Source organism: Muscardinus avellanarius (assembly GCF_963383645.1).
Source record: "Muscardinus avellanarius genome assembly, chromosome: 4".
In the NCBI taxonomy this organism is placed as follows: Eukaryota; Metazoa; Chordata; class Mammalia; order Rodentia; family Gliridae; genus Muscardinus; species Muscardinus avellanarius.
In genome coordinates, this window is record NC_137789.1 from 128,010,042 (window position 1) to 128,020,798 (window position 10,757).

At 36.8% G+C, this 10,757-nt stretch overlaps 1 protein-coding gene across 1 annotated transcript in view; it reads left to right on the forward strand.

Annotated features, from left to right (window-relative positions):
- LOC308261937 (uncharacterized protein) overlaps positions 1-10,757 on the forward strand; it is a gene marked incomplete at both ends in the record, with an annotated part of 85,352 nt that overhangs the window by 57,054 nt on the left and 17,541 nt on the right. The window contains 3 exons of the mRNA XM_080694124.1: positions 1,212-1,388; positions 6,221-6,383; positions 6,567-6,716. Of these exons, the coding sequence (XP_080550250.1) occupies positions 1,212-1,388; positions 6,221-6,383; positions 6,567-6,716 (490 nt within the window). The remainder of the gene's footprint in view (positions 1-1,211; positions 1,389-6,220; positions 6,384-6,566; positions 6,717-10,757) is intronic.

Consider the following 10,757-nt stretch of genomic DNA (forward strand, 5'->3'; position numbering starts at 1 on the left):
GACTCACCGGGCATGGTGGCACACACTTGTAATCCTCACGCTTGGGAAGCTGAGAGAGGATCGTGCAGGTTCGAAGCCAGCCTCAGCTGGCCTAAGAGACCTTGTTTCCGAATAAAATATAAACTAGATCTGAAACTGTAGCCCGGAGGTAGAAGGGCTTCCAGGAACCCCAGTACCACCAAATAAATAAATAAATAAATAAATAAATAAATAAATAAAAATAAATAAATAAGATATATATATATATATATATATATATATATATACTTTTTTTGTGGTGGTGGTACTAGGGATGGAACCCAGGGGCCTTCTACCTCCGGGCTACACTCCCAGACCTATTTTATTTTTGGAAACAGGGTCTCTTATGCCAGCGCGGCATCGAACCTGCGCAATCCTCCTGTCTCCACCTCCCAAACGCAGGGATTACAAGCGTGTGCCACCATGCCCGGCTATATATATATATATATATATATATATATATATATATATATGTAAAAGACTTGTTTTTCAAAGAAAAACTATTCTAGTGTTTGATAAAGTATCACAAATTAAAGTTTTTGGATAAAAATTATAGAAAATGCTGATTTCTCTTAGTCATGTTTACAACTGGTCATCAGTCTGATAATCCAAAATATTGAGAAATAGTTGGATCAAGTAGTTTATTTCACTGTTTCTCAATCCTTGATACGCATCAATATCACCAGAGGTTTTTTTTGTTGTTTGTTTGCTCTGTCTTTTGATTACTTATTTCTTTTAAATTACCTATTCCTCTGTTCTTCCTGAGAACAGCTGAACTAGAATATTATGGAAGGGGTTTGAAAAGAACAGCAATAATAAAAATATCTCTGTTTTTATCTTTATAATGATATAAAGTTCACTGAGGAGGGATAAGAGATTATCTAGCAGGTTGACTGATTATTTTATAAATCAAAAGAACTCATTAAGAGTTAGCAGGGGCCAGGCATGGTGATGCATGCTTGTAATCCCTGTGCGCATGGGAGCCGGAGACAGGAGGATCATGCAGATTCAAAGCCAGAGAGGCTTAAGAGACCCTGTTTCCAAATATTTAAAAAATATAAAAATAGGTCTGGGAGTGTAGCCCAGAGGTAGAGGGTTTCCAGGAACACCAATACCACCAAACAAACAAAAAAGAGTAGGAAGCATTACAAATACATCTGACTGCAAGCTCACAGTTGTCTCTGTGAGAACAGAAGGCTTCAATGGATCTAGCTGTGTTGCTGGTGCTCAGCCTCTCCTGTCTGTTTCTCCTTTCACTATGGAGACAGAGGTCTGGGAAAGGAAAGCTCCCACCAGGCCCCCTTCCTCTTCCAATACTTGGAAATATTCTGCAGATAGATATTAAAAACTTAAGACAATCCTTAAACAAGGTAAGTATGCTCATACTCCTCCAGTGGTTTTTAAAGGGTAAGTTAATCTTCATTTTAAAATTAAACATATTTCTTGAGGCAAATGATTTAAAGAGGTTGTTGCACAATAAATACTCACTTTGGATTTTGATTTTTCTATTGCTTCTTTATCATAAAATTTTGAGAAGTGGAGTGAATTTGTGTAACTGAAATAAGGGAAATACTTAAATTGTCCTAAGTTAGAGTCCATGTAATAAAATGACAAAGGTCTAAATTTTCTCCCACTCTTCATTATTATATAATCATTTGCTTTGTGTTTTTCTTTGAAGTAGCAAATTGTTTTCTGATTAGAAATTTAATTCAAACGCTGGGCGTGGTGGCGCACGCTTGTAATCCCTGTGCTTAGGAGGCAGAGACAGGAGGATTGTGTAGGTTCGAAGCCAGCTGTGCTGGCTTAAGAGACTCTATTTCCAAATTAAATGAAAAGTATAAAATGGGTCTGGGAGTGTAGCCCAGAGGTAGAAGGGCTTCCAGGAACCCCAGTACCACCACCAAAAAAAAAAAAAAAAAAAAATTAATTCAAGAAGCAATCTGTTGCCTGACTTATAGGTTTTCTCTACATTATCCATAAAAATTAAACTTCTTTGAAGAAATTAAGTGCGCCTCATATGAAGAAATTGCCATGTGATAAACTGTCAGTAAGATGGTGAAATAGGATATCCAGTCTTCATCCTATTTATTTATTTATTTATTTATTTATTTATTTGTGGTACTGGGGTTCCTGGAAGCCCTTCTAACTCCGGGCTACACTTCCAGACCTATTTTATATTTTTATTTGGAAACAGGGTCTCTTAAGCCAGCATGGCTGGCTTCGAACCTACACAATCCTCCTGTCTCCGCCTCCCAAGCACAGGGATTATAAGTGTGCGCCACCATGCCCGGCAATCTTCATCCCCTTTAATTCAATAACAACAATTAGAGAGCTATCCATGAATTAAAATATCTCTAGGAGACTGAATCAATTTTAGAAGTTAAAGAAATACTATGGATGAAAATCTCATAAACAATTGCTTAAAATGCTATCTCTAAAATAACTGCCTAAGCCAGGCATTGTAGCATACACTTGTAATCGCAATATTTGGGAGACTGAAATAGGAGGAATACATGTCTGTAGCCTTCTGCAACTTAGTGAGGCCCTATTTAAAAATTAAAAAATAAAAATAGGACTTGTGTTATAGCTTAGAAGCAGAATACCACTGGGTTTAATCCAGAATACCACAGTAAATAAATAAGTAAACAAACAAACAATAAGAATAACTGCTTAAACTTTTATCTACATCTTCTTGCCCTCCAGCACATTGGCAGTATCTTCCACCATCATCAAGTAAGGTCATCCTAGAGATGTGAGAATGATTCAACACATAAAGAGATGAATTCGATATATTAGCAGAATTAAGGACAAGAACCCACATGAGCAATTCAATGGGTGCAGAAAAGGAGTTGACAAAGCTCAATATTATGTTATGATAAAACCTATCAATGACATTGGATACAGAAGGAATGCACCTTAGCCCAATAATAGTAATTTATGGCAAACCAGTAGCTCACTCACAGCTGCAGAATGGCAAAAAGTTACAAGCTTTTTTTTTCTCTAATATTTGGGAGAAGACAAGAATGCCTAGTCTTGCCATTTTTTTTCAGCATAATATTGAAATCAAAGCCAGGATACTTAAACAGGAAAAAGAAATAAAACTTACCCACATTAGAAAAGAAGAGTTTAGCCGGGCGTGGTGGTGCACGCTTGTAATCCCCGCGCTTGGGAGACGGAAACAGGAGGATTGCGCAGGTTTGAAGCCAGCCGTGCTGGCTTAAGAGACCCTGTTTCCAAATAAAAAAGTATAAAAATGAGTCTGGGAGTGTAACCCAGAGGTAGAAGGGTTTCCAGTACCACAAAAAAGAAAGAAAGAAAGAAAGAAAGAAAGAAAGAAAGAAAGAAAGAAAGAAAGAAAGAAGGGAAGGAAAGGAAGGAAGGAAGGAAGGAAGGAAGGAAGGAAGGAAGGAAGGAAGGAAGGAAGGGTTTAGAATGGTTTCTGTTCGCAGAGGACATGATTTTATATATGGAAAAAAGTCCATATACTCAAACAAAAAAAATAAGATCAAGAAATGAATTCATATATGCAGGAAAAACAAATAACATACAACATTTAATGGCATTTCTAATAACAAACAGTAACAGGAAAATCAAAAGAGAAAAGCTGACAGACTAGAAGTACTCAGATTTCACTGGGTACTCCCATGATACAATCAGATCAGCAGCTGTGCAGCTTTGTGATGAGACAAGGGGACCAAGAAAAGCACTAGAGTTTACCTTCAGAGAGTCAGTGTAGCTGAGAAATATTCGATTTTAGAATAGTGGGAGAAATGGACTGCATTATTACCTAACAGGAAAGGACAGCTGGAAACAAGTATCCCAGTATTCTCTAGGAATGCAGAATCCACCGCTGAGCAAATATACACTTGTACAAAGAAGTACAAAGGCCAACAATTACTTGAAAAATTTCTAACATCTTTAGCCATCATTGCAAATCAGCGGTATATTGAAATTCTTCTAACAACATCTAATCATCTAATCCCAGTCAGAATGGTTCTCATCAAGAATGCAGAAACAATGAAGGCCGGAATGAATGACAAGAAAATGAAACCTTTGAACACTCTTGGTGGAAATGTATATTGACATAGCCATTGTTCAAATCAGTACAGAGGTTTCTCAAAAACAAACAAAAATGGAACTACCATATGATCCAGTTATATCATTACTTGGCATATACCCTAAATTAAATTAAAGTAAGCATATACAGAAACACCTGCATTCTCATGTTTATCACAGCACAATTCATTATAGCAAACGTATGATATCAGCACAGGTGCCAGTCAATGGATGAATGGACAAAGAAAATGTGGTATATACTCCCTAATATGTGGGAGCTAGGGAGAAAATGAAACATAGGAGGCACTATAGATGAAGTAGAGGGTATAGATGAACAAATAAGGTGACCTAACTGAGGAGGATGAGAAGGGGGCAGAGGAAAAGTCCCTAATGAACATGATGTACATTCACAAAAATATCAAAGTCAATCACTAAGCCAAACATGAGAAGGAGGGAAAGGGGAGGGAATGGGAAGGGAATTGGGGAAGGGCTAAATAAGTGATGTATGCATGTATGTATGCCTCTACCATCTTGGACCCCATTAAGATGTATGACTACAATGCACCAATAAAAAAATTTAAAAAAAATAAAAAAATGAAAAAATGTTAAAAAATATGGTATATATACATAAAGTATTATTTAGCCATAAAGAATAATGAAATTATGCCATTTGCAGCAAATTGGATGAAACTGGAGATGATTCTGTTAAGCAAAACAAGCCAGATTCAGGAAGGCAAGTGTCATATGTATTCCCTCATATGGAAACAAACAAACAAAAAAGCAAGCAAACAACCAGAGGACATGAGTGTAGAAGAGAGAGTACTAGATATAAGGGAAGGGATCAGCTTGAGGGGGACAGGGGAAAGCAAATGATAATACGGGAGGGCATGGAAATTATCAAAGTGTATCATACACATGTAACAATGAAACTCATCATTTTGTATAATTGGCTTTCAAGAACTAAAAGAAGTTTTTAAAATGATTTTATCCACCAGGTAAAGTATCCGATCCTCCTAATAAAGTTATTTAAAACTTTTGAAATTGTCAATTGTGCTGCTGTATAAACATGGGTGTGCACGTATAACTATAGTATGCTGACTTTAATTCTTTTGGAGAGACACAAGGCAGTGCTTAGCTGGCTCACACGGCATCATTCAGCATGTGCTGTATGGTAAGAGAACCCTTCTGGGTTCTGCACAATGCTACAGTGTGTACTCTATGAATGCTATAGGGAGAGCAATTGTTCTTTCTGAAGATGCTGTGTGTCCTGCTGCTGTTTTCTATAGTGTTCTCTTCATCTGTGTTAGTAATATCTGTGTTGGCAAACTAGGATGAAGGATGAAGGTTAGAATCATCTGAGGTTGCATTTTAAAATGTAGATTACCAGTATTAATCAGGGAACTATGCCTCTTATTTTTTCAATTTTTCTGTTTTTTTTTTTTAAGTTTCATTGGTGCATTATAATCATACATCTTTTTTTGTGTGTGTGGTACTGGTTCCTGGAAACCCTACTACCTCCAGGCTATACTCCAAGACCTATTATATATATAATTTTGGAAACAGGGTCTCTTAAGCCAGCGATGCTGGCTTCGAACCTGCGCAATCCTCCTGCCTCTGCCTCCCAAGCGCGGGGATTACAAGCATATGCCATCACACCTGGTGTAGTCATACATCTTAATGAGGTACAAGATGGTATAGGCATAAGTGCACACATCAATCATTTAGCCCTTTCCCAATTTTTATCCCATTTCCCCCCCTCCCTCCTCATGTTTAGCTTAGTGATTGACTTTGATATGTTTGTGAATGTACATCATGTACATTATGGAATTTCCCATCACCCTTAGTTAGGTTACCCCATTTGATTATCTGTGGTTTCTCCTTCTTTGTCTAGAGTTCCTCCTATGCCCTTTTTCTTCTTAGCTTCAGCATATTAGGAAGAGTATCCAACTTTTTACTTTTTGTGACTGACTAATCTCACTTAGCATAATGTTCTCCAGTTCCATCCATTTTTCTGCTAATGATGCAATTTTGTTTTTTATGGCTAGGGTTGTATTATTTTGGTGTGTGTGTGTGTGTGTGTGTGTGTGTGTGTGTGTGTGTGTGTGACTTATTTTAGTAATATTTAAATTTTCTTTTTTATTCCCAGCTCTCAAAAATCTATGGCCCTGTGTTCACTCTGTATGTGGGTCTGAAGCCTACTGTGGTGTTACATGGATATGAAGCCATGAAGGAAGCGCTGATTGACCGTGGGGAGGAGTTTTCTGGAAGAGGCAGTTTCCCAATAGCTGAAAGAATGTTTAAAGGTCATGGTAAGCATGCATGAGTATGTGTATCTCTATATGCATCAGCGGTGTTCATGGGGATGAGGTAAATGGAAAACAGATCTGAACAGCTCCTCAGGCAGAGCTGGGCCCTGTGTATGGCTGCTACTTATCAGCTGTTTCTCCTTTGCCTTAGCTCTCCCTCCTACTATCTGTTTTCACTTCCTTTAGGAATTGTTTTCAGCAATGGAAACAAATGGAAGGAAATGCGGCGCTTCTCACTCATGACTCTGCGGAATTTGGGGATGGGGAAGAAGAGCGTTGAGGACCGTGTTCAAGAGGAAGCCCGCTGCTTGGTGGAGGAGCTGAGGAAAACCAATGGTGGGTAGTTCCTTGTGTCACAGACCTTCCCAGACTAATCTCTACTGATCTTCTTAGAAGCATCGAAGGAACAACCAGATGTTTCAGTCTGGGCCCTGGCTGTGACCTCATGTGGAGAAGGGAAGGTTGGAAGGAGAGAGCCAGGGAGTGTTTGTGTGCCTATGTTGTGTGAACAGGTCAGGCTTGGCCAGCAGTGTGGGTATAAGCATCTATTAACCATATTCTGGAAGTTTGGCCATTTTGATGATATTTTTCTGCCTATCCATGAACATGGAAGATCTTTCCATCTTCTAAGATCTTCTTCGATTTCTTTTTTCAATGTTTTATAATTTTCTTTGTAGAGGTCTTTTACCTCCTTGGTTAAGTTTATTCCTAAGTGTTTTATTGTTTTGTGGTAAATCCTGAGTGGAAGTGTTTTCTGAATTTCTTTTTCAATGGATTTATGGTTGGTGTACAAAAAAGCTTCTGATTTTTTTAATTTTTTTTTAATTTATTTTTTATTGGTGCAATGTATTCATACATTATAGTGGTATAAAGAAAATACTTTTGTAGACATACATGCACATATCGCCCAGTTAGCCCCTACCCGATCCCCACCCCATTCCCTCCCCATCCCTCCTTCCCATACTTGGCTTAGTGGTTGACATCTAGTATTATAGCAATTTATACAATATTAACATTGATAATCTCACATAACAGTTTCATTTGTCTGGTACCAAACTCTTGATGCCTTAAAGATAACATTTCAATATTTCTTTTTGCTTTCTTTCTTACCAGAGAATATTTTTTTCTTTTTTTTTTTTAGGTAAAACTATCATACATTTATTTATTTATTTTTCAGAAAAAATCTATCCTGATATGGAATATGGACTCTAGATACCCAAAACAATCTCAAAGAAGAACAAAGCTAGAAGATGTATATTTTCTCATTTCAAACCATATAAAGCTACAATAATTGAAACAGTGTAGTACTGTTCTAAAGGCAGATATATAAACCATTGGAGCTAAATAAAAGCCTAGAGATAAATTCTTCCATACATTGTCAAGTTATTTTTGACAAGGTTTCCATGAATTTTTGGTGGAGGAAATACTAGTCTTTTAACTAAATATTGTTGAAAAATAATAATTACATGGAAAAGAATAAAATTGGACCCTTACTTAACACATATACAAATATTAACTCAAAATAGATAAAAGACCTAAATATAAATCTTAATACTATAAGCTTTTAGAAGAAAATCTGGGTCATAAAACCTCACAACATTGAAATTGGAAGTGATTTCTTGGATATGATTTCAATGGCATAGGCAACAAAAGGGTAAATAAACTCCCTAAAAAATAAAAAAAAATATTGTATATCCAAAGACAATGTAAAAAGAGTTAAAAGTTACTGATCCTCTTCCAAGAGTTCCTCCTATGACCCATTTCTCCCTAACTCTCACATATTAGGGAAAGCATCTGATTTCTTATTTTTTGTGCCTGACTAATCTCACTTAAAATAATGTCCTCCAGTTCCATCCATTTCCCTGAAAATGATGTAATTGAGTTTTTTTTGATGGCTGAGTAAAATTCCGTTGTGTACATATCCCACAGTTTTGTAATCCATTCGTCTGTTGATGGACATCTTGGCTGGTTCCATAGTTTGGCTATGGTGAATTGTGCAGCTATGAACATAGATACACATGGATTAGTTTGGTAGTTTGGTTTCTTTTCTTTTGGGTAGATACCCAACAGTGGTATTGCTGGATCAAATGGTAGATTTGTTCCCATTCTTCTGAGGATTCTCCATACTGTTTTCCAAAGTGGTTGCACTAATTTGCAATCCCACCAACAATGTCTTAGAGTTCCCACTTCTCCACATCCTCGCCAGCATCTGTTGTTGTTTGTGTTTTGAATGATTGCCATTCTAGTTGGAGTTAGGTGAAATCTCAGGGTAGTTTTGATTTGCATCTCTCTGATTGCCAGTGATGTTGAGCATTTTTTCATGCATTTATTGGCCATTTGAATTTCTTCTTTTGTGAAGTGTCTATTTAGTTCATTTGCCCATTTTGTTATTGGATGTTTTGTTTTCTTAGTGTTGAGTTTCTTGAGTTCTCTGTATATTCTAGATATTAGTCCTCTATCAGTGGTGTAGGTGGCAAAAATCTTCTCCCATTCTGTTGGCTCTCGATTGAGATTCTTGATAGTTTCCTTTGCTGAACAGAAGCTCTTCAGTTTCATGCAATCCCATGTATTGATTCTCCTTTTAATTTGCTGTGCCTTTGGGGTCTTGTTGAGGAAATGTTTGTCTGTGCCTATGTGTTGTAGTGTTGGACCTATGCCCTCTTCAAGGAGCTTCAAAGTCTCTGGTTTAATTTCCAAGTCTTTGATCCATCGTGAGTTGACTTTTGTACAGGGTGAAAAAGTGGGATTAACATCCAATTTTCTGCATATGGTTAACCAGTTTTGCCAACACCATTTGTTGAAGAGGCTATCTTTTTTCCAGTGTATGTTTTTGGCCTCTTTGTCAAAAATCAATTGGCTGAAAGTGTGTGGACTTGTTTCTGGGTCTTCTATTCTGCTCCACTGGTCTATATATCTGTTCTTTTGCCAGTACCATGCTGTTTTTATTACAATGGCTTTGTAGTATAGTTTAAAGTCAGGTATTGTGATTCCTCCTGCGTGGTTTTTGTTGCTGAGAACTACCTTGGCTATTCTGGGCTTTTTGTTATTCCAGATAAATTTAAGGACTGATTTTTCTATGTCTGTGAGGAATGATCTTGGTAGTTTAATGGGCATTGCATTAAATCTGTAGATCACTTTTGGGAGGATGGCCATTTTAATGATATTTATTCTGCCAATCCATGAACATGGAAGGTCTTTCCATCTTCTAAGATCTTCTTCTATTTCTTTTTTCAGTGTTTTATAATTTTCTTTGTAGAGATCTTTTACCTCCTTGGTCAAGTTTATTCCTAGGTATTTTATTTTTTTGTGGGAGATCCTGAGTGGAAGTGTTTTCTGAATTTCTTTTTCAGTGGATTTATGGTTGGTGTACAGGAAAGCTTCTGATTTTTTAAGATTGATTTTGTATCCAGATACTTTGCTGAATTTGTTGATCAGTTCTATAAGCCTTTTGGTTGAGTTTGTTGGGTTTTCTAAATATAGTACCATGTCATCTGCAAATAGTGATAGCTTAAGTTCTTCTTTTCCTATTTGTACTCCTTTGATTTCCTTTTCTTGCCTTATTGTTCTGGCTAGAGTCTCTAGTACTATATTGAAGAGAAGTGGTGATAGTGGACATCCTTGTCTCGTTCCAGTTTTTAGGGGGAATTCTTGAAGTTTTTCCCCATTTAATATGATGTTGGCAGTGGGCTTATTGTAGATTGCCTTAATAATGTTGAGATATGTTCCTTCTATTCCAATTCTCTGCAGTGTTTTTATCATAAATGGATGTTGAATTTTATCAAATGCTTTTTCAGCATCTATTGAGATGATCATGTGGTTTTTGTCTTTGATTCTGTTTATATGATGAATTACATGGATTGATTTTTGTATATTGAACCAGCCTTGCATCCCTGGGATGAACCCTACCTGGTCATGGTGAATGATTTTCTTGATGTGGTTTTGAATGCGTGTTGCTAGTATTTTGTTTAATAGTTTTGCATCCAAGTTCATCAGAGATATAGGCCTGTAGTTTTCCTTCCTTGAACTGTCTTTATTCGGTTTGGGTATTAGTGTGATGTTGGCTTCATAGAATGTATTTGGGAGAGTCCTGGTTTTTTCTTTTTCCCGAAATAGTTTGAGTAGTATTGGGATTAGTTCTCCTATAAAGGTTTTATAGAATTCACTTGGGAAACCATCTGGTCCTGGGCTTTTCTTTGATGGTAGGCTCTTTATTGCTATTTCAATCTCTTTGATTGTTATTGGTTGGTTTAAGTGTTCTATATCTTCTTGACTCAGTTTAGGAAGGTTGTATTTATCTAGGAAGTTGTCGATTTCCTCCAGATTTTCCATTTTGTTGGAGTATAGTTTTTCAAAGTAGTTTCTGATAATCCTCTGGAT